Below are 23946 nucleotides of genomic sequence, written 5' to 3' on the forward strand. Positions count from 1 at the left end.
GGCTCCACCTTGGTTCAAGGGCTTTAATCCATGGACTGCATGATGATGGACTCAGGTCCAGTCCTCAGCATTTCCAATGGAGGGATCTCAGACCTGACCTTTCCCCAGAGACACTAAGGTCCAAAGTTTGGATCTCCAATATGCAAAGCCTGTTCAGTCAGTGAGCTCCAGGAATATTAAAAAATGTAACCAAGCCAAACTCCCAGCACCTTCATTTCTGGCTGAGGGCAGGTCTGCTGCCTTGGGCGTAAGACGCTAAGGGCCACATCTTGAGGGTAGACAGGGCTGAAGCCTGGTGTGGGGAACAGAGGCACCCTTTTCTCTCACTTTCTTCCACTACCTCTTTCACTTCTTCTTTTTCTCCTCCTTTTCCTGCCGATGAGCTCTGCCATAATGGATAAGAATTGCTTGGCCTGGAAGCCTGACCACTTTTTGTGCAATCCTCTGCATCCTTGTTCTAGGGCACCAGTTGGTGTTTCATATAACTTGATTTCATTTGCAAACCCAAGTGCTCTTCAACCCCAAGTGTTGAATAAATATGGCTGTTTTTCTAAATGCTTGCTAATTTCTGACACCTTGTTTCCTGAGCGGTCAGGATATGGTCACATGACATTAGTGTAAGCCAACTGGGGTTGGAGGCCCCAATGGCAATACTTTCTGGATTCTCAATAGCACCTGGCCCACCCACACATTCCTTTTTGTCTGTCAAAACCTGCTCGTTTTTAAAAATAATTTCCACTTAAAACCAAAAAGCCCCAAACTTCTATTTCTAAGAATAGCTTTGTGCCTCAAATAGATCCAGAGGCATTCTTAAAAAATAAAATAAAATGGTGGGTGATTGCATCCCAGGGTTTTATTTGCCTTCCAGTTAATTGGGGATTTGTGATTGGCAACAATCACCATAGCCAAATTGGTGAGAATTTCCATTATATGCTCCCAGGAATCCAAACGTGCTCCAAAAGATGGGGGACCTCTGCCAGACTGAGATCCACCTGGAAAGTAGGCCATTAACAGATCTTCAAAATGGTCATGCATCTTCTGCTCACTCCTGCTTTTCCCACACACACACACACACACACACCCCGGTCACTTTCAAGTTATCCCAAATGTCACCCATGAAGATGGACTATTTGATTCGTCCCCATAATATGGGGGAGAGGGATAGCCCATTTCTGGAGGGAGGGGAAGGTTCCTGCCCAAGGCTGCTTACCAGGCTGGCCCAACATGTTGGCAAAGCGTCTGTCGGTGCTGAGGGAGGGATACAGCTCCATCCAAGTGGACATGGAGTGCAGGCGCCCGCTTTCATGAAGCTCGTCCAAGAAGGCCTGAGCAAGAAGCAGCCTGGTTATTCTACGATAGAGTGAGAGAGATCAGGGAGTCAGCCCCTCCCCCAGTCACAGGCCCTGCCAGGGAGCCCACGTGCCCCAAAGCAGGCCCTGAAGCCCACCTCCCTCTGCACCCTGACACAGGGGACTCTTAAAGACTTCTTTCCCCTCTACCCTCCAATGCCCCACTAGAAACTCAAACATTTCAGCTACAACAGAGCACTGTATATACGGTATGGAGAGAGGAAAAGAAAAGGAGGAAGAACAGAGCATTTGGGTGAAATCCAAAATTTGATCTGAGAACTACAATTAAAAAAAAAACCTAGTCTCACAATCTTGCCCCTAACTCCTGGAAACCTTACACTCCAATGTTCCATCCTTTTTACCACACTTCCCTGGAGGCTTCTAGACAATTATTGTGCAACTTGCCTATACAGTATGCCATTTTCCTGAGTGTCCAGATCATGCCATGAGCACTGAACCCATATTTTCACGTTGCTATTATCTGCCATGTTCTCCTCTGATTTTAAATAATCAAAAAAATGACAGTAAGAGAGGAACTGCAATACACCATTTGAAGAGGCACAGAAAATGTGAGAAAATATGACTGATGAGGTACACCGGAATGATTGCTCCATAGAACGATGATGTGACTCTTCTCTCTACCACAGCAACACTCAGCCTGTGTAGCCAACAGTAAGGGGTACTGAAAGTTGTTGTTCAGGACTATCTAGAGGGCCATATTTGTCTACCTTTATTTTACCACTTGCAGTGCTCTTTTATGGGCCTTTTATGTTCTTCCACCCAGCAATTCTCATACTGGAGCCTAGTTGGGCTACCTCCTTTCTCCTCTCTTAAATAAAAGCAACACGTTTTTCCAGTTTCTCCTGGTGTCTTTCTTTTCTCATTTGAAGAAAACAGTTTGGAAAAAATGGATCGAGAGACTCTTCCAATATTGGGAGAAAGGAATAGGGGGATTCTTTAGTAACATTTCAGGTGTTTCAAATTGATTAGGAAAATGCAAGGAAATTTCCTACAGGGATTGTAAAATGGGTATCGGGATTTACGGGTCGATCATAACTATTTATCAGAAGCAAGAAAGCAATCTGATTGCCTATAAATGAAAAAGTAAACATACACAAAACACAGTTTGCGATATAGGGAAACAGGGCCTGTAATGATCACAAAACGTCAGCACAGGGAAGAGAAAACACCACGCCTCTTGGTTTTGCTGCAGCACTGCATGGAGGTCCACGCACAAAAAACTGAGATCCTCTGAATGGTTGGAAGTCAATGGGAATTCCTTTTAACTATGACAGAAAAGCAGTAACTATCAGTGATACGTGCTCTCTCTCTGCAAGCATCTTCTCTCACTAATGGCTAGGCTTTTATTCAAAAACTAAAGACAGCTCATGTTGTCAAGAAGTTGAATTCTAGTATATTCTGTCCTTTTCTAGCATCGCAGTCAAGTAATTTGCTAGCTACATACAGGCCAGAACAAACCAGTTGCTAGTAATGTTCCAGTGGTGTGAAAAGTAGACCTTTTCTTCCCTGGAATGTGGGTATCCAGTAAAATTCTGACCTATCGATCTTCAGGTGATGGACAATAGAAACACTAAATGATGACCTTAAGATTATACCTAGAATAATCTGCATTATTTTGCTCAGAGCAGCCTTCCTCAACATAGTGCCCTTCAAATGTGTGGGATGATAGGTCTCAGAATTCCCAGTTAGATTGGCTGTTGGGGAATCTGGAACTTGATTCCTAAAATATCTAGAGAATACCAGGATGAAAAAGGCTGGATCAGACCATTCACCATTTAGTCCACTATGGTTTATGACAGCAATAAAAGGTTTTCCTATCACTTGTTATCTAACTCTTTTAACTAGATTTTCCCAATCTGGGTGCCCTTCTGATGCATAGACTTCAAATGCTGGAATTTCCCAGCTAATATACTATAGTTATTGCTGGGAATTCAGGAAGTTGCCCACACCTTTCGAGACCACCAGCTTGAAGATCATTGTTTCTAATTCTTTCAGTGCTGATGACTGAAATCATCTGCCTACAAGGCATGGAACCCTTGCCATTGTTCTGTGGTTGCTCTGCAAAACAAACCACACTCTTCTGTCCAAAGAATGGCCCTGGACAGAAGAGCCATTGAACATGAATCCCCGGTGAACATGTCCTTAGCTCATGGCTGTGACCGCAGATACCTGGAAGGCTTCCCTGTTCTTGCGCTGCTGACGCCTCTCCCGTAATCGACCCCGTTCACGTTCCTCCTCCTCCTCCCTTTCCAATGTCCGGATGTGTTCCTCAAAGCAGATTAAGGCATCCTCCTTGTCCATGTCTGAAAGAAAGTTGGAAGCAAGCCAGGCTGAGCTAAGTGGTAAAGTCATGGTGACATGGGAGGAAAAGTACAAGTTTATTCTGGAATGTGAGGTGACAGAGACAGACAAAAGGGGAAGGGAGCACAGGAGAGTACCCTGTGAATGTAGGCTCCAAGCAGGGAGAGCCATCCTACCTAGGGTGATGGGAAGTTGTAAGCCAACCTGTCAGCAGGGCACCAGATAGGCCCAGCATTTGGAATGTTAGGACTGCTTGTAAATGGTTACACTTCTAGAATTAAGTTTTTTTGACTTCTAGAAGGCAGCAATTAGATACAATGCCCAAATAAATAATCTACATTGTGGCTTAGCGTGAAGATCTGGTTCACACAGCATGTGAAGACAAGAGTTAGAATGATGGAAGGGAAGAGGAACTGGGGCAATGAGATGGTGGAAGATGCCTCACTTTGCAAGTCTTCGTCTTCAGCAAAGCTGGGGTTGTCCATCAGATACTGCTGGGCCTCGGACCAGGTGGTCTGGAAGCTGACCCGGCTCATGCTGTCCAGGATGCTCTTCAGAGCCTGAATGTTCCTCTTGCGGAGCTGCTTGGCGTGCTCCTGGGTGGGGTGGAAGGGGCAGCATTAGTGCTAGGACCGCGGGTGTCTGCTGGGGGGAGGGGCAAATGATGAAACAGTCAGGATGTCCTGGTGCAAGCCTCACTCCTTTTGTAGGTGTGCCATGATGTCACACACATATATGCAAGGGGTGGGGCTTGTGTCACAACAACTGTTTTGTAATTCTGATGAAGCTGTGGATTGGATTTTGTGGATGTCACTGGCTAGTATCTATCCCAGGAATCTTGGATTCCTGCCCTCAATTTCTTGGAGCAAGTACCAGGATTAGGCTTACCAGCCATATCAGGAAGACTACGGGGGAAGCTGGGAGGCAGGATGCCTGGACTTTTTTTGTTGCTACCAAGAACCCCCATCCTTGCCCCATTCTTGACTTACCTTCTCTTTCTTGGCCAGAAAAAAAAGAACATCATCATAGATCTCCTTGCGATCCCGTTCAGGCACCACAGCCCACACTTCCAGCTCGCCAAACATCTGCTCAGCTTTCCTGAGGAGGGAAAGAGAAAAGGAAATTGGGGACAGGGAGGTTGGGGGGCGGGGTGTACCCCTCAAGGGAGGGTAAGTAAAGATCAAGGACCTCCTAGTTTATGAAGCAAGCAGAGTGAGGTGCTTGGGGACATCCATGCTTGGAAGAACCAGGCAACAGGCTCTCTACTTTGACCTGGCGAGGACAGAATTGTGGCAACAGAAAAAACAGAGAGATACCTGACACAGAAATCTCCTATTTCAAGTCTGTATAGGGGAAACTGGGCTGCTTAGCATAGCCAAGGCAACATCTCTTTCCTGAACTTCAAGCCACAACCCTTTCAGCATTTACATCTCCCATTCTAGCCCACAGTAACTCCAACAATGAATTCTAGGTTCAGCACTGGCAAATGCATCTTCCTGTTCCCCAATCAGGTTCTACACCCCAGAGCCCCTGCCAGGTTGAGACATGCACCCTTGCAACATTATTCATCCATTGCAGTTGATGCTACTCAACGAACTGGGCCAGCCACGCCTGACCTTTTTCCTTCCCAGGACCTTTCAAGACCTATCCAGGAAGGCACCTGCTCTCTTAGCAGTCTCTTAATAAACAGCCTGGCGAGAACCATCTAGACTCCCAACCTTCCACCGGGTTGTTGCTCAGCCAAGCATTCTGATCCTCATGTACCTATAGCGGGTGGTGGAATTCATTTTGCTGTGCTCTTCCAAGAAGCGCTGCAGTTCTTCCTTTGCCTCCTTTGCCCGGAGTCGGGCATCCTCCTTTTCTTCCTTGTCCCGTTGGGCCTTGTAGGCATTGAATGCCTGCTTCTTCTCACTCAGCTTGGGCAAGGCACTGGGACACACAGAATCCGTGGGTCAAGAGCTTACACGAATGGGCAATGGGTAAACAGAAACAGGGGACCTAAGTTCCAGTTCCCTGCGTGAGTAAATGAGGTAGATGGGCAGGAAGCTCAAGCTGAGCTGCTTCTGTAGGGCAAGGGCTTTCGTCATCCAGGTCTGCAACTTGGACCCATATCTGACAGGGTGGGGAAGGGAGGGAACCAGATGCATCCACCCAGGATCATACCTGAAACGGGGGTCACTGCTAATAAGCTTCATGGCCTGTTCCCAGGATGCACTTGCTGGAACACCCTAAAGCCAGAGAATGGGGTATTTCAATCAAGTTGTATCATCCCCTTCTCCTGGACTGCACCAGTTGGACCTGCACTGCCCTTCCTGGCTGGCTCCTTCTCTTAGGTCCATTTTGTAAAATACAAGAGTCAGGCTGTAGCAAGTTCAGTGTTTTTGATTTTCTTCTGCTTGAACCTTCAGGCAAAATATTTTCCTCTCCTCCCTGCTGTCTGGTGTAAAAACAAATTAACCTGCCAGGAAGACAGTTTCATTTATATGTTATTCTCCTCCGGCAAGGAGCATGGGTTCTTTTCACTCCCAACAGAAAGCACTCAGACCACAAAGCTTCCCACCACTTTCCTGGCAGGCTAAACGACAAGGCATCAAGAAATGTTATCTCTAACAAACTGGTTCGGATTCCCAGGAAGATTCCTTTGCCTCTGTTCTCCTTCTCCTTCTCCAACTATTACCTTCTCTTTGAGGAGCTCCTTGAAAGCTTGTTTAGCTTCTTCTTTGTTGCTCCAGGCACTGCCGCTGCCCCGATCTTCTTCATCTCTCCGGAGGGGATCACAACTGCCCCAGGAAAAGCAAAGCACTTGGATGAAGCATGAAGTAAAGTATCAAGGCAGCTTAACAATTCACCTGGTTGCTGCAGGTGACTAGGAATTCCAGGTGGGTTGTGCACCCTTCCATATAGGTAAGTCAGCAGACAAACCGAGGTGAGTTCTATTTCTTTTCCATTTCCACCACTCTGTTTGTCCCCCAACCCACATCTTGAAAGCCTAGGCAGGCCTTAATCCAGCACTGGTCAATCTGATGCTTGCCTGATGGGTTGGAGTAGAGATCCCATCATCCAGTAGACCAGTGTTTCTCAACCTTAGCAACTCTAAGATGTGTGGACTTCAACTCCCAGAATTCCCCAGCCAGGATGCTGGCTGGGGAATTCTGGGAGTTGAAGTCCACACATCTTAGAGTTGCTAAGGTTGAGAAACACTGCGCTAGACAGCTGGCGATGGCCTGGCTATAGATCAACATCTATACAAGGCATCAACACCCCTTCCCTCTCCCTGTCCCCTCCTCTTGAATCACCTGCTTGTGACCTCCTCCTCAACAGCAGCAGGCACTCCCTCAGTCCCCAGGGTCTCCTGTCCTTCAACACCCCCAGTGCCTTCCGTGTCTGAGGTGGCCTCAGAAGACGGGCTGGGACTGGCAGGGCCCGACAATGGTGGCTCTGGTTGCTGAGGTGGCTGTTGCCTTCTGGGAAGGAAGAACATTGCAGCTATGAATATTTTGCAGCAGAACAATACAAGCCCAATTTATTGCACAGTTTAGTGAGCTTCCCACACAATGGGTTCCAGCCAGCTCCATCCCATCAAGAAAGGAAAATAAGAGAAGAGACACAGGACCAATCTCAATCAGTCCAAATCCCACTCAGCTTCTTTTTGAGTTCTGAGTTTCCAGGTGATGATGAGCATTTTTCAGTTTCTTGCTAACATTAAGTAGGATTAGAAATATATTTTATTTGCAAGCAAGGGTAGCAAAGCTCAGGTTTTCTGAAGGCTGAATTCTGCCCCAGGGGCCAGATTCAGCAGGATCTTCCAGAGAGATGAGTCAACAGCTACAGAGGCTTGGAAGAAGAAGGAAGCTCCCTTGCTCTGCCCTGTCCTGCCACTGCCCACTCCATGCCCATGTCCCATGGGACAATCCCTGATGGGTCTCCTGCCCAGGCAGCTCTCTGAGCCCTGCTTGATGCAAACTGCGTCCAGGAACTTACTCTGCTTCCTCCTCTTCCTCCTTGATCAATGCTGAGGAAACAAAAACAGGAACGGTTATCAGGAGGAAGATGGGGGAAACAGGACTCCACCCCAGACTTGACCTCACATCAGCTCCTGGAGACCCTCACCCTCAATGTCATCCAACTCTCGCGGCCTGGTCCAGCGTGACTCCTTGCTCTGAATGTTGTAGTAATAGGACTTCCCTGTTTCTGAGCGATACTCACGCCAAGGACAGCGTGACAGCAAGAGCTGCAGAAGCAAGAAAGACAGTCTTAGCAGGTGTACAGTATGCGTGTGTGTGTGTTTTGGGGGGGATCATGCTTGTTGGGTCTATTGGCCCTTCCCCTGAAGAGACAGTGCCTCGGCAGTGGTAAAAATCCAGAACTTTTCATCCTTTTCTGAAAAATTATGCACTGACAGACCAATCCATGGCTATCATCAAACTGGCTTGTCCCAGTTAATGAACTGATCCCTTTTCTGGGTTCATACAATACCTTGAAACCATAAGTTATGTTTAACCACAAAAGCCTTCTTTTCTACTAGCCCTGACCCAATTGGCTGTGGAGCCAAGAGCTGCAGTTATATCCTGTGTCTTCAAAAGCACTTGGTTTTCTGCTTGGGAAACTGAATTTCGAATGAGAACCAGTTTGGCTTCTCTCATGCACTTAATAAAGGGTTATTTTGCTAATGGCCATGTGATTCTTTTTTTGTTTAATAATTCAACAATTTCTTCCTCACTTGGAGGTGGGGCTCCTGATGGTCTTCTTCCAAGCCACCTATCTGGTTCACGTCCAGCTGGTTGTGGCAAGTGCTGCAGTCAACAAATTCTCCCAGATTCCATGGAATAATCTGAGAGAGTCTGATGGACACTGTTAGACTTGAAAGAGATCTTAATCCAGTTAATTGCTGAATGCAGGAATAATGTTGGAACAACAACTTCCTTGCCAGATGGTTGCCCAGCTCCCAATTAGCTACCCACAGGGAAGTAGAACCCATCATGATCCAGAGAGACTGTGTCACTCAGAAGAAACTCTCGCTGGTAGAAAATTTCCCCCAAACATTTGTTGAGATCACCCCCTTGCAAATTCCACCTGCTGGTTCCAGCCCCATCTTCTGGAAAAATAGAGAACAAGCCTGTTCTGGCTTTCAACATTTGTATCCCACACCCCTAAGCCTTCTCCCTGCTGTGCACTCATCCTCAGAGTGCCTGCTTTCCAAGTGTTTATCAGCCTGATCACCTCCTCTCTTCACATTCCAGGAATTCTTGGGAGGATTATGACTCCAACCCTACTTCTCAGGCGAAAAACCCAGGTGGGGTTGCTGTCTGGGATTGCTGACCTTCACTTATCAGAGGTGCAGTACATGTCAGCAAGAGGAAAGAAATCTATATCATTATCTAAGTTGCTCCTGCAACCAAGGGTAGGAACAGCTCTCACCTCTGCCTTAGACTTGAGTTCATCTGGTTTTTCCCAACTCGACTGTTTGGTTTCAGCATTATAGTAATAAATCCGCCCATCAGGGGCTTTATGCTCACTCCATGCTGGCTTCTGTAAAGAAAGAGTCCAACCAAACCAAAGTGAGACCAGTTTGTTTATTTATTATCCTGCCTTTATTATTTTTATAAATAACTCAAGGTGGCAAACATACCTAATACTCCTTCCTCCTCCTGTTTTCCCCACAAAAACAACCCTGTGAGATGGGTTGGGCTGAGAGAGGGAGACTGGCCCAAGGTCACCCAGCCGGCTTTCAGTCCTAAGGCAGGACTAGAACTCTCAGTCTCCTGGTTTCTAGCCCAGCGCCTTACCCACTAGACCAAACTGGCTCAGTTGGGCGAATATCCCATAGTTCCCCCATCCCAGACAGACAGCGATTCAGAGAAGAGAAACCACTATTCTGCGAATCACAGTGTCGATTTTGAAACAAAAGCATAAAAACAAAAAGGCAGCTGTGTCGCTTTTATGAAGTTGTGTGGGCAACATCTAAAGAGAATCTCCTATGTGGGGTATTTGGGGAAGGTTATTAAGTAACTTTTCCCACTGCCAAAGTATGAGGGTGGGAAAGTTAGCATCTGGCTCTTCCTATAAGAAGCAGAAAAATATGAAGAATGCAACATCAACCACAGTGAATATTCAGTCAATCTAGATCTTCCTTTTCTGTGGGCACTCAAACCAGAGGACAGAGCCCTCCTCCAATTTTCCCCTACAACAATAACCCTGTGAGAGACGCTGGGCAGAGACATAAGGAATGGCCCCAAGTCACCCAGGAAACTTTTATGCTTGAAAATGGAACTGAACCTACCCCAACACCATATCCACTACTCCGTACTTGCTCTTGAGCTTATTCTGCAGAAGATACACAAGTTGTTCGGGGATGGGGGGGCAGCTGAATTCTGAGTTTACGTATTTTTTTGGCCCAGAAAATAAGCAAACTCCCTGGACTGCCCACCCCTTTCTGCTACCTCTGCTATTTGCAAAATGCTCCTCCTGGCTTCCCCTTTACTCTGCCCACTGAAGTCCTCTGCCATCATCCAGAGCTCACATAATGCCTCCACTCTCTTCCCCTGGGGCCTGTAAGCCACTTCATTTATTTTCTAGGAGGGATAGGGCAGCCGTCATTATCCCTGAAAATCAAATACTAGAGAAGTAGCATGGGGAAACCAGGCAAAGAATTAAGACTACACAGTTTCTCGGGACAAAACACCGACATAGTTAGGAGATTCTCTCCAGGTGTACACCTGTGCTGGTCACGATCACCAGCACAAGCCAGATGGAGCTTTTTAGCCCTTAGTGTGCCTTCTGTGAACCATTCCTGGACCAGTGGAATGCCAACATGCAACCCTGCTTTGCTTCCTGGAACAGAAAGAGATGACCTCCAGAAACCACTTTCCACTCTCCTGATGCCTTTGCTCCACTGAGTTTTTTTACCTTTCGGCCTGCATCCAACACTGGAGAGCCACCGAGAATCACATTCTGTTGCATAGCCCCAACCAGGGGGTTGGGGATCTGAAATTTAAAGCAGCATTTCAAAAAATACCAGAGCAAGAAGAGGGGAAATAAAAAGTCAGTCCTAGATCTAGCGGGGAGGAAGGAGAAAGGAGGGAAGAAAAGACATTTGTTTCAGTGCTTAATCTTATCTTCCTACCAATCAGCCTCTCCAAGTCTGATAACCCCTCTAGATATGCTGTCCCAAACGGCGTGCCCTTAATCCTCAACCAGCACAACTAAGGGCAATGCCTATTGGAACAGTGGGAGTGAAAAAAGACAGAAAAGGGGGGAAGGCTAGAGTAAAACCACAAAGATGACCAACACATAGAGACAATTCATGGTGTCTCTATCAAAATCAGAATTTAGGACTTTCCCCCTTCCAATCATCCTCCATTGTAAGCAAATGGTTCAGCCTGCCCTGCTTTCAGTTTTAAGTAGATTGTTCAATGGTTAAATTTACAGAACAGATGAATCCAGCAAGTGCTTGGGGCTTATGGCATTGTGTGAACCCAATCAATTTCAAGCATGGTTAAGCAAGCCATGCTTTGTCATCTCCCAAGGGAAAAGAGTAGCAGTTACTCCATACTCTGAAGAGCAAAGTAGTACTTTGAGATCCCCATGATGCATTTAATTCCTTACCCCCATCCCCCCCAAACCAATCCCACATCTAGGAAAGGATTTGTCCAGATACTCACTACAGGGGCTGCCTGGGTCACTGTGGCTGCAAAATAAGAACAGAGCTTAGAAAAATGGGATGGTTGTGGTCAGGGATCAGCTCCAGAAGAGACACCACTGCCCAGTAAAGAAGCAATAAGTGCTGGAGGAACAGCAGGAAGGGCAAGTATAAGACCTTAAGATGAACCTGTTGGGTCAGGCCAATGGCCTATTTAGTCCAACTTGTTGGTCCAACAGAGGCCGAGCTGATGCCTCCAGGAAGCCCATGTGCAAGACTGAATGTAACAGTCTGCTCCCCACTTTCGCTTCCCTGGGTCCTTGCAATATGAGAGGCAATGATGATGGTTGGCTTGGAACAGAAAAGGCTGATCTATTCTGGAACTCAAATTATTACTGAGACAAAATGCAAACCAAAGTGAGAAAAGCAGTTGCCATAAAGAACCAGCTCGCAGTGTTGCCGGTACCTTCTCTTCCCCCTTCGTTAGAGCAGATCTTTAAAAGTTGCATGAGGGGGAGAAATTAAACTGATGCAGCCCAGGAAAGGCAGAAACTGCTGGCATTCAGTCAGGGATGCCCAGAATTTCTATCACTGGGGAAAACATGGCGTGATTCTCTAGACCAGATTTAACAAGCAAGTCTTGATCTAGGTTACACCAAAGCTATATTTAAAGACATCTATGAAGATACTCACTGTTGGATGGGTCAGTCACAGGAACTGCCTGTCAAAGAAAAAGTCAAATCAAGTCAAGGAACTTCAACTTTTTTTCTTTTTCTTATCTTTCCTTTAATGCTTTATACTTTTATTGCATTCAAAAATTCTAATAATAAATAAATAAGTGAAAGGAGCTTCAACTCCACTCCCTCCATCACCAGAGGGAAGTTCTTATGCTTCCTTCCCTTCAAATGTGCACTATTAATGGAGAAAAGGCCTTGGCAAAGTGATCTGCAATTGGGTCAAAATGCAGCAATTGGTCCAACTGCTGATGGGAGGAGAGAGGAAGTTGGGCGGTGTGATACACATGTTGAGGATGCTGCATTACTTCCCAAAGTCTTCCAGACCCAATTCAAGGCATTGGCTTTAATCATTAAAGTCCTCCAAGGCTTGGCCCCCATGTACTTGCAGGATCATCTTTCCCAATCAGAACTAGACCACCCATTGCATTCATCCTTCTCCAGGTCTCCATATCATGTAAGATTAAAGGGTGGCCTCCTGCTATAGGATTCCTTGCCCCCTTAGGAGCTCCCCCCTTGCTTGCATTTAACAAAGCTCTGAAAACCTTTCTACTCCAAAGGGCTTTGGGGACAGTCAATGGACCTGGGTTGCATCTATCTTTTTCTTGTGTGTATTAATTTTATTATGTATTACCATGTTCTCTTTTATTGTATAAATCACCTTGAAATAGGCAAAATAATACCAATAATAATTGCCCGCATGCTTTATATATAATAAATATATATCTAATAAAGGTATTAGACCTTTATTAACTCAGTACCCAATACCTGATATGTCACCTACCCTCTGGAATAGCATCCCCCCAAACATCCATATGGCTTTATGTTCAGAAAGTTATTGAAAATCTGGATATTCTCCCAGACTGTAAGCTAGGATAGATGTTGAGCCCATTTTTTTTGTCTGTATATACTGTTCCATTCTGAACATTTTTTTCTTGCTTTTAAAGTTGCAAGTGACTCAAAATCACATGGAGTCAGGCAATCTGTAAACTGTATTAAATAGTAAGACATACTGAGTCTTTTTATCTTAACTGATGAGAGTGATCCATTCTCCTATAATGTTGCTAAGTTTTGTTTAATCACCAGCAAGATTCAGCAGGGCCTTATTAGCAAAAGTAGGATTTGTTTAAACTTGCTTTAAGTTTCTTAATAACAATAACTGCTAACCATCCTGGGTATCTGCTTCTAGCAATAATTTACAGTGGTCACTGAAGCCAAGTGGTTTATCTGAACTAAGAAGGTTTCACCTGTGCTAGCCATGTTAAATTTTTCTCTATTGCACTTTGTTTTATTCATTTTATTTATTTTAATCTTATAGAACTAAAGTAAAGTAGGGTTATATGTCAATTTGTTAGTTAACTTTATTATGGCCACTGATCCGCATTTTGTGCAATTATTATAAAATGTTACAAAGTACAAATTGAAAAGCATAGATGTTTCCTAAAATCAGTAGAAGTACATGAAATAATGTACTATTTATAGTAAATTTATACTATAAACTTATAGTAAATTTATATACTACTAAAACTCTTGTGTCTGTTTGCTTGTAACTTTTAACTGGGTGAAACGGTGCATTGTAGGGCAACAATTTTTGAATCAAGGTGCCTCAAATGGACTAACTTACAGAATGCATCCAAAATCCAGGACCCATGACTCCCGTGGGATTGAAATTTGGCAAATTTTATAAAACATTTTATGACATAATACAAAATATCATAAAACATTTTCTGTGGTCAACTCCTGATGTTTGACTGCGCTATACAGTTCAATATGAATGACATGGGCTATTTTCAAGGCAGATACATCTGAATATCTCCCTGAATTTTTAAAAACTTTTCCAGTGAAGGCAGTACATTAGAAGCTCTGCCATGTTGAAGGCATTGAGGAATCTGGTAAGGAAATATTTCTGAAATGATGACCCAACGGGTCACGGATTGTCTAGTAATGCTATAAATGCACAAAAAATAAAATACTAAGGAACCTAAATATTAAAACTAATGAACTAATTCCTTCATTAAAACTAATGAACTAATTATTTTTTAAAACAACAATAATGATAATAATATATTTATAAGGCTGCCAAGTTGAGAGCTCAAGGTAGTTTACAATTAAAAATAAAAACAAACAATCAGAGAAAATAAATGTTTGGGGGAAGTACAACCCCCACCCCAATTTCAACAATCCCTCGTGAGTCAAGGGGAATGCAAAACACCTTGGCCCATGCCCTGTTTGAAAAGCCAGGTTTTCAGTGCTTTTTTAAAGCAGAGTAGGGATGAGGCCAACAGACCTCTGGAAGGATGGTGTACTGGAGTGAATGAATGAATGAACAAATGAACGAACAACACAAAGAGCAGTAAAGGAACAAAGAAAAGGTTAAGCCATTCCCTCTCCAAGCCCTTTGGGGGATTTTGTTGCCTGAGTTTGTAAAACCAGAGATGGGGTATCTGTGGCTCCCAGCATCCTTCATCATTGCCTCTGTGGTCTCAGGCTGCTGAGTATTGTGGTTCTGCAACAACTGGGGGACCACATGCTTCCCTCCCTCCTAGTGCATGCCTGTTTCTTACCACATCCAAGTGATGTTAAAGCCCAATCAGCTTTTCCTACTTATCTGTGCTGAACTGCTTAGTCCACACCTTGATGACTTCAGCAGCCATCAACTGGGTGTGGTCAACCAACTGGTCAAAGAATATCCTGTATCAGTTTCCAAATGAAAGAGGCAGTCCCATTGCCAGGGCCACTGCAACCTCTTCTGCCATACCCTCTTCTAATCCCCTGAGTCATTGCCCTGTCTCACACTCACTCCTCCAGAAACAGGAACAGGCCCAGCTGGCACCCCGGGCATGATCATCCCCGGCAGCATTGGTGGCACCATTGTGGGCATCTGGAGACAAAACAAAAGACAAAGCCATTATACGTATTGCAAACAGGAGGAACACAAGGCAAAGAAAACTGAACCGGCATTACCTGACCCAGGGGTGGTGGTCCAGGCATAGGTGGAATCAGAGGGGGAGGTGGCATCATGCCAGGGGGCATAGGTGGCATAGGCGGTGGCCGTGGTCCCATTGGGGGCAATCCCATGGGCGGAAATGGTGGTGGGATCCCAGGAGGAGGCATCTAGGAACAAGGAAAGAAGCAGATATACCTGTGCCTAAAGCAGAATATACTCTGGACCAACCAGAAACAGACTAACTCATCCCAGCAGCACCACACTTCAGTAAGGAAGGGATGCTGGCATGCCCCACATTACATTTTCAGAATCCAACCTCAGTCATCTGCAGCTGGCAGACTGCATTTTAGCTAACGGTCTCCAGGCTACTCTTTACATTTATGCTAATCCACAGATTACGGCCACTGAAATTCATCCCATCTGGAATGGACTGGGCTGGGGTCGGCTGCACTACAGTGACTAATGCCCCAATAAATACACACGTCTTCTTCACTTCCCTCCCATCTGATGAATTTAGATGGTAAACTACTCGGGCACAGAGACATCCAATCCCTTATACCAGAAATAAGAAGCTTATAGCCCTCTCGTCCTTGCCTAGCTATGACTCTGAGCAGACCCTGTCAGCGTGGCTAATGGTGAGTGATTATTGCAGCTGTAATTCTGCAACATCAAGAGTCCTAAACTCCTATCCTTTTGTATACACAGTTCATACTGAAACGTTACATTGGGTATGACAGTCATTTTACAGTGCACAGGCCAATATACTGGTATCAATTTCACATTCATCTGAAATGCATCCCAACACCCTTTGATCAATCATTTATAGCAGAAGCCTCATACTCTGCAGTACTATGATCCCCTAAAATGATTGATGAATCTCGTTCCCAAATAAAAATGATTTCATTGGGGTTACAGTTGGGCAAGAAATAAATATATCACCTACTTTTCATAATTACTTTTATTTTATCTATCAAAATGCCTATAAAATTAAATAATCTCATTGGCAATATATAATAAAACAATCAAATGTAATGCCATATTGTCATGGAAGGATGAACTTTTGCGTAATAACTGAGATCCGGATTTTATTTTTGAGGTAGCCCTCTAATTTCATGTTCGTTTTTTTTCAGCTTGGTATTTCCATTTTATAGCAACACCTCTGAAAACTCCTGACTTGGCTGCTGCCTTGCCCAACCACAGCAGAAGTGGCTTCTGATCCAGCTTCAGCTGCATAAGCCATGAGTTTTGCACTCCCAAAACTGGAACCCTGTCAAAGCATGCTCCAGGCTTGCTCACAGCACCCCAGGGGTTCCAAACATAGTTTTGAGCACCCTAACATACAATATACCAAAGATACCTCTCATATTTCTATATAAAATACTTAGGCTACTGTTAAATACAAGTTGTGCTATAGCAAACTTACAAAGGGAGGAGGCAGAATTGGCGGTGGTGGGGGGGCAGAAGGAAAGGGAGCTGGCTGCCCAGGAAGACCACTGCCTGAATCTGGAGTTGACTGCAAGCAGAAATACACACAGTAGTAAATGTATGAGTGGAGACAGAAGGGAAGAATGGTTAATGAGTTTAGAGTAAGAATGGCAAAGGCAACTGAGATGCAAAAAACTAGGTGTTGGGTCTGAGTACAGCAAATCTCCACTTGGCCATGAAGTTGACTGGTGCTTTGAAGGAATCACATTTTTGCTAGGAATGATGAAAGTTGTAGTTCAGCATGTCTGGAGGGAATCCAGTTGGGGAAACCAAAGTTAAAGTTCACTCATAAAATAATAGCACAAAACTTAACTCTTTGGCAGAACTATATTGAAATATTCCAAATCCTTGAATTCCACATCACTTTTCCAAGGATGCATCCAGGAATTCTATCGATAGAAAGTTCAAGAGTCCAATTCCACCAGAACAAAGAATCCATGCAGGAAAAGCACAGGCAGGTTCCATTCACAGCCTCGTAACAAACAGGAGAAGGTTTTGCAGAAAAAGCACATTCTAGAGATGCAAGCAAGCTCAGATATCTGGTGCAGATGGATGGTAGTGTTTGGTATAGGTTGTACACCCACTTGTGTTCCTCTAGTATTATTCCTCAAGTGCAGAAATTAATGTCAACCTCATGAAGCCAAGGGGAAAAGATTAACAGAAAACAGCAACAACCTGGAAATGGCTGTTCTCTAGGGCAAGGTATGAATACAAATAGATTAATGAATGCTGGATCAGATCAAAAGTTGACCTGGTCTAGCATTCTGTAACCTTCAGCGACTTGACAAATGTCTCCAGAAACGGACATGTCTTCTCCCTTGGCTTGTGCTCAGCATCTGGCAATCCTGCTTCCTTTTTACTGAAGAATCTCCTAGTCATTATGAGTAACAGCCACTGGTATATCTTTTTCTCCCTGAATTTGTCTGATTCAGTAGTGGAGAACTAGAAAACTTCCTGTGGCCGATACCTATCAGCCACACGCTGCATTAACAGTATGTGAGGATGATGGGAATTACAGCTCAACATTGTCAAGCACCATCAGTTCCCTGACCTATCTCTTAAGCACAAATAAAATCAAATAAACATGAGCATCCCTACATCTCATAGCAGTAAATTCTATGTAGTCTAGGTTAGGGAAGAATGACTTATTTCTACCATTTTCCTAAACCTAGTGCCCAGTGAGTCATTTTGAGTTCTCATATCTTATTTGATAAGGTATCAAACATGCCCTTCAGATATGTCAACTGTAATTCCATAATCCTCAACAAGTGCCCTTGGTGGCTAGTCTTAGGAACATTACAGTCCAACTTCTGGAGGGCCACAGATTTCCCACTTCTGGGTCAGGAGACTTCAGGAGAAAAGAGATCCCTAGGCCTGCCCCATTATCTCTCTTCTTGGGCATCTTGTTCATAAATATGGCTTCTCCAATCATAAGTACATATACATATATTCATATTCTACCCTGGAAAGTATTCTAGCCCACTGGTGGCCTTTTTCTCTATGCTGTGTGAATGCTGGTTATGTTTTGGAAGCAAACTTGGATTAAAGAGTAGATAGAGAAAAAGAGCAGGTGCCAGGAAATCTTCAGAAATTGACACTGTCTTGCCATTTTTAATGTAATAGAAGTGGGATAAAATTAAATAGATAAGGAGCAATTACATTAATTAAATTACTCTAATTAAATAATTTTAAAGCAGATTTAAATTAAACTAAATAATATTTCCTGGCACTGCAGATTTTTTTTTGGAATACCGCCTCCTGTATACTTCTCAAAGACCAAGCATAGCCCTTGGCCTTCAAAACAAGTTACAGTACACACCCCTGATTTAAACAAAACAAAACAAAACAGCTTGTAGTAGACAGATAGTTGTAAGATATGGCTATATATTGGGATGAACAACCATGGCTGCATATTTGGATACAGTACTTATTCTCCGCTGCATAAGCCAAGGTCCTATATTGCGAAAAAGCTGGTTTTTCTTGTTTGAAATCAAAACATAGAAAGCTGCCTTACAGAGGCTCAGATCCTTGGCCCTTCTAGGCAGTTTATCAGAGTTTTTCCTGCTTTATCGGGAGATGCTAGGGAATTGAATCTGGAACCTTTTACAGGCCAACCAGATGCTCCTCCACTGAACAATGGCCTTTTTTTTCATGAACAACCCTCAGAACTCATCTAAGGCTAGACTAGGATTCAGTTTTAAAACACCTTGCAAGGTACATTTAACAGCACACCAGGGAGGATTTATTTCCATGCACCTCAACTCCCTCTTACGTTAGTGAATGATACTCCCCCACCCCACTTAAAATCCAGCCCACTGCTTCACATGGCATTTTAGATTACACTGGGGGGAACAGCCTTCTTTAACCTATGCATCTATGTTTAGGCTACACATACAGGTATGTCCATGACTCTCTTTCTCTCTCTGTACCTACAAATTAATTTATAAGCAGACATCTACATAGAGTACACTCTTCTCTATGGCCCTACTTTGATCTGCATATTTAAATGCATGCATGTGTACAAAAAACACATTTGCAAGGGTATGCACATCCATGCCTCTTAGCCAGTGTCTCTGCCCAGCTTGCATGCAGTCCTGACTGTGTGACCATTATTATATGGGTACATTTCCATGCATCTAATTTATTGCTGTGTGCCTCCTCCTGTTGGGGCTGAGGTGTTTGTGGGTGGTTGAAGATACAGAGGAGAAAACTGACAAGGTATAGTCCATTCAGGAGGCTGAGCGTTGAGATTCCTGCTGGCTGGGTGGCCTTGAGAAAAAGGCTGCCTCAACTCAGCCTAGCTTATTCTCACTGTCCACCCAGGTCCCACTCTTGCGATAAGAAAGGGCTGGAATCTACACTCCGTGTGTGTGGATGTGCACCTATTCCCAGAGCTGCACATGGATGCTTGTGCATGCATCGGTCTCGAGCTGGATGCTTCTGCAATTTCTCCGCACATTGAACGTCTCTCCGTCCGCTTGCCCAAGTAGGGAGCTTGCAGCCTCCCGGCTGCCCATCTTCTCCCTGGCCCCGGGGTCTCCTCGCTCCCACCCGGGGCCCAAGAACGCCATCCACACGCCAAGCCACAGCCCCGGTGCGCGGAGGACTCCATCGAAGGGGCAGGATGGAGACCGAGGGGGGCGGCACGAGGGTTTCTCCATCAGGGCGAATCGGGAGGCAAGCGGCCCGCGGACGACAGTGCACGCCTCCCCCCTCCCTCGCAAGCCTCGATCGTGCACACACGGGCCCTCCGCCCCCGAACCGATCTCCGCCCCTGATCTTCGGGGGAGGGGGAAGAACAAAGCGGCAGACATTACCATGGCTGAGCCTCGGATCAGCTGGGCGCGCAGGCGAGCTGTTTAGCCCACCCAGCAGTAAGGGCGCTCGCGATTGGAGGAGGAGGCAGGAGGGCGAGGGCGGGAGGCCGAAGCGGGCCAGCCGGGAGAAGCCTTCCCTGCCCGCCCCGGGTCTCGCGGGGGTGTGCGGGCGCGGAGGGGGAGGGCATGCCGGCCGGCGGCTCAGCCAACCTGAGCCTCTTTCCTCCTTTGCAGCACGACCTTTCGACTACGTCAGGACGCATCCTAACTGGTAAAAGAGGCTGGGAAAGGATACCTCTGAGCATGTGCAGAGGAAGCGCCTCCCCCCTCCTTCTCTCCCGGATAGTTGAAGTACCGGAGAACGGCAGCCTCTTGACTTGTACACAATGGTTCTTCCAGTACCCTTTTCACCAAAGTGGGGCAGCTGATCAACACCGAGATCCTCCTTTGGGAAGTACCGTATGTCATTATTATTTAAAGTACTTCCACGGCGCTCCTGGTCCTACCGCGTCAGAGCAGGATCCCAAACAACCTGCAAGGAGAGTCCTGTGAGGGGAGCAGGGGGGATGATGATACCATCACGGTGCAACATGGTGGGCAAGGGCTTCGCTTCTCCAGCACTTTACACTTTACGGCAGTGTTTCTGAACCTTAGGCACTTAAAGGTGTGTGGACTTCAATTCCCAGAATTCCTCAGCCAGCTTTGCTTTGCTTTGCTGGCTGGCGAATTCTGGGAATTGAAGTCCACACACCTTTAAGTGCCTAAGGTTCAGAAACACTGTTTTACAGGCTCTAATTTTAGTCCACGAAATCTAGAGCAAGTCACATTTTTTCAGGCTGAGCAGAGAGAAAACAAGCAAGGTTGTGCCTGTAAGTAAATCCATACTGGCTACACACCCACCTCTTAAAAAACAAGTAGTAAAGGTAAAGGTTTCCCTTGACATTAAGTCCAGTCGTGTCCGACTCTAGGGGGCGGTGCTCGTCTCCGTTTCAAAGCCAAGAGCCGGCGTTTTTCCGTCGACCCCTCCGTGGTCATGCGGCCGGCATGACTACACGGAACGCCGTTACCTGCCCGCCAAAGCGGTACCTATTAATCTACTCACATTTGCATGTTTTTGAACTGCTAGGTTGGCAGGAGCTGGGACTAGCAACGAGAGCTCACCCCGTCACGCGGATTCGAACCTCCGACCTTCCGATCGGCAAGTTCAGCAAGCTGTTTGCTGTTATTTCCTTCCCCCATACCCTATTTCTTAAACTTCTGACAGCTGAAGCACCTTCATTTTTCTCAGTTGAAAATGGCTGATGTGTGCTTGACTCAGATTATGATTACGTGCCATCAAGTTGTTTTCAACTTGCAGCGACCACCTAGATAGATTTTCTCCATGACGATCTATCCCTAACCTGGCCATTCGGGTCTCCCAACAGTGCAGTCATCGCCACTGTAACTGAGTCCATCCACGGTGCTGCTGGTGGTCCTCTTCTCTTTCCTTCCACCTTTCCCAGCATTAGAGCCTTTTCCAGAGAGCTGGGTCTTCACACTTGACTCTACTCTTGCAAATGTTTACCTTTAGAAGGCAGGAAACGTAAGACTGAATTGCTTTCAAATCTCCCTACTTCTCTAGGAGCATATGCAGAGAATATTTATTTTCTTATTTTTGATGAATCAGCTCCAAACAGCACAGGGACCCACCACGGCTTATTTTCTAAGGACCACTGCCTGCTGGTGCAGTACAAACATGCCCCACATCCCGTTTCCCAGCGATGTGTCCTGACAACATAGCTTCCCCGTCTTGTCACTGAGCAGCTGCTGAGGCAGTCTGAAGCCAGTTCAAGGGGTTCTGCGACTGCCAGAGAAACCCACTGCTTCTCTTGTGGAGCTAATAATTCCCAACCACTGGGCTCAGAGGTGGGAACTTCAATCTCATGTAAGGCCGAGTCAGGCCTACCAGGAAGTTGATATTTATTTTATTTTATATCCTGCCTTTATTATTTTTATAAACAACTCAAGGCAGCAAACATACCTAATACTCCTCCCTCCTCCCATCTTACCCACAACAACCCTGAGAGGTGGGTTGGGCTGAGAGAAAGCAACTGGCCCAAGGTCACCCAGCCGGCTTTCAGGCCCAAGGTGGCACTAGAGCTCACAGCCTCCTGGTTTCTAGCCTGGTGCCTTAACCACTAGACCATGGGGAAGCCAAAACCTCCTGCCCTTAACAAGGAACAGAAACAAGAAAGGAAATTTGCAAGGAAAATTTAATTTAATGCCACATCAATGCAACCTGGGGTGGGACATTGTAAATTGGTTGGGGCTTTGGCATTGCTTGACCAAAGAAGTCTGATCTTAGGTTAGAAAAGGCATGAAATATCACTGTAGACTATTTGGTCACCTAGGGTCAGGTTTGGTTTTGTTGGGATCACAATTGGCCCATTTTTATAATGCATTGTCATTTATTTTTATAATTCATTCTGTTACCTTCAACTTCCTTCCCAAAGGGAGGAGGGAAATAAAAAGTGCAGCTTTCAGATTTAAACACCCCCTCCAACCCAAATCACTTCCTAGTTTAGTGCCCACGGTTGCATGATTCACCCCAAGTGACACCCCCCCACACCCAGCACTGCTTGCTGGTCTCTGATTCTGTGTTTTTGCAGGAGGGAAGAGCTTCAGGGCTGAAAATAAGTCCGACTCTCTGAAACTTTCCACCTTCCGCTTGGGATTCACTGCAGAGGAGAATCCAGATTTGTTTACCCAGACTTGGAGCAAAACATGAAAGGGAGACACCCTTCCTCAGTTTTTCTTTTGATAGACTTTTATTTCATTTTATTTGGGGGTGGACGCAGAAAAAAGCGTAGTAGTCCTGATCATTTTGCTTTCTGCACTGAGAAAGATGAACTTGAAGAATTTATTATCCAAACCCAGAAATATTTTTAAACACGTGTGATATTTATCAATCCAGCTGTCTTGGCTCAGCCTTCTGCACAGAGAGGGAGGAATTTCCAGTGTGGCATCCTTCCCCCCTGAGTTCAAGGGCTTGGAAGAGAAGTACCAATCATGGCCCTGAAAATATCCCACATCACATTTGTGTTGGACATGTTGACAAATCAGCATGCCTCATTTTTGCATATGTATGAGTTGCTCTACGTAGGATGCAGACTCTCTATGTGCGAGGAAGCTGTTTGTTGCCACTTCCACTTCCTCTCTCTCTCTTCCTCCTTCTTCCACTGACTGAGGAGGCAGCATGCATGCTGCTCTCTCTCCCTCCATTATGGCCACATGCTTGGGCCTTGAAGAAAGATTTTTCCCATTTTCTGCATGCAGTTCTTAGCAACTATGAGGGATAAGACTTCATTAAGTTTAGGGAACAGAAGAAACAACGAATCTTCATTTTTTCACCAAAGATGGATGTAACTGAACCAAGAATAAAATCAGTAAGACTCTTTATTTTTCAACCTGCTTTGTCTAGGCATGTGATTCTTTATGCTTGGGAGGGCTGAGTGTGTAAGATCAATAACCTGTATTTCTCTAACGTGCTCATTAAAGCTAATTTAAGATAATATTATTTTTCTGTGCGCAGCTTCTCTGCTGTGTTAAGCTCTGCTCCATTCAGTGGTCTTAGCTGTCCACTAATCGCTTCAATTTGGAGGGTAGCAACTCTACCAGCCTTGTTTCAGAGGTGGAATACAGTAAAAGGTAGGCTGCAGGGACAGCAGTGGTTATATTCACACCTGACCACCAGGAGGTGCTATATGACTGGTTTTGTTTTTGTTGGAACTCGACAAGCTTAGGTAGACCCCATAGATTAGTTCTTATATTGTACCTTCAACCCTTTACAGTTTGACAAGCTCCAAAAGAACGAAAGTGGTTGTATGGTGCTGCCTAGTGGTCAGGAGTGAATACAATCACTGTAATGCAAACTTGAGAGAGCCAGTGTGGTGTAGTGGTGAAGGCAACAGGCTTGAAACCAGGAAGCGACCTTGGGCCAGTCACTTTCTCTCAGCCCCAGGAAGCAGGCAATGGCAAACCACTTCTGAAAATCTTGCCAAGAAAACTGCAGGGACTTGTCCAGGAAGTGCATTGACTCAAAGGCACCAAAAACAACAAAAAAAGCAAAGTTATTATAAATCCCTCTAGTGGGAGAAGTCTTGAGGTTTCTAAT

The 23946-nt window shown here is 45.3% G+C and overlaps 1 protein-coding gene across 3 annotated transcripts in view; it reads right to left on the reverse strand.

The window, feature by feature from the left end:
• Positions 1-20005, reverse strand: part of PRPF40B (pre-mRNA processing factor 40 homolog B) — a 33323-nt gene extending 13318 nt beyond the window's left edge. For 2 of the 3 annotated variants that reach the window (XR_010067222.1, XM_063293720.1), the window contains exons 1-12: positions 10578-10916; positions 9090-9200; positions 7782-7902; positions 7653-7683; positions 6968-7135; positions 6349-6451; positions 5835-5899; positions 5436-5600; positions 4661-4769; positions 4117-4267; positions 3540-3673; positions 1211-1325 (exon numbers count right to left, since the gene is read on the reverse strand). Coding sequence is in view for 2 of the 3 variants with exons in the window: in XM_063293720.1 (XP_063149790.1) it covers positions 1211-1325; positions 3540-3673; positions 4117-4267; positions 4661-4769; positions 5436-5600; positions 5835-5899; positions 6349-6451; positions 6968-7135; positions 7653-7683; positions 7782-7902; positions 9090-9200; positions 10578-10631 (1327 nt within the window). In the remaining variant the exon portion in view is untranslated. Of the gene's footprint in view, positions 1-1210; positions 1326-3539; positions 3674-4116; positions 4268-4660; positions 4770-5435; positions 5601-5834; positions 5900-6348; positions 6452-6967; positions 7136-7652; positions 7684-7781; positions 7903-9089; positions 9201-10577; positions 10917-11332; positions 11359-12003; positions 12032-14844; positions 14926-15008; positions 15159-16414; positions 16505-19793 lie in introns of those variants that run through there. The other variant, XM_063293721.1, reaches the window with a different exon arrangement.
• Between the last annotated feature and the right edge of the window lie 3941 nt (positions 20006-23946).

The sequence above is a fragment of the Candoia aspera genome, chromosome 2, assembly GCF_035149785.1.
Source record: "Candoia aspera isolate rCanAsp1 chromosome 2, rCanAsp1.hap2, whole genome shotgun sequence".
Classification (NCBI taxonomy): Eukaryota; Metazoa; Chordata; class Lepidosauria; order Squamata; family Boidae; genus Candoia; species Candoia aspera.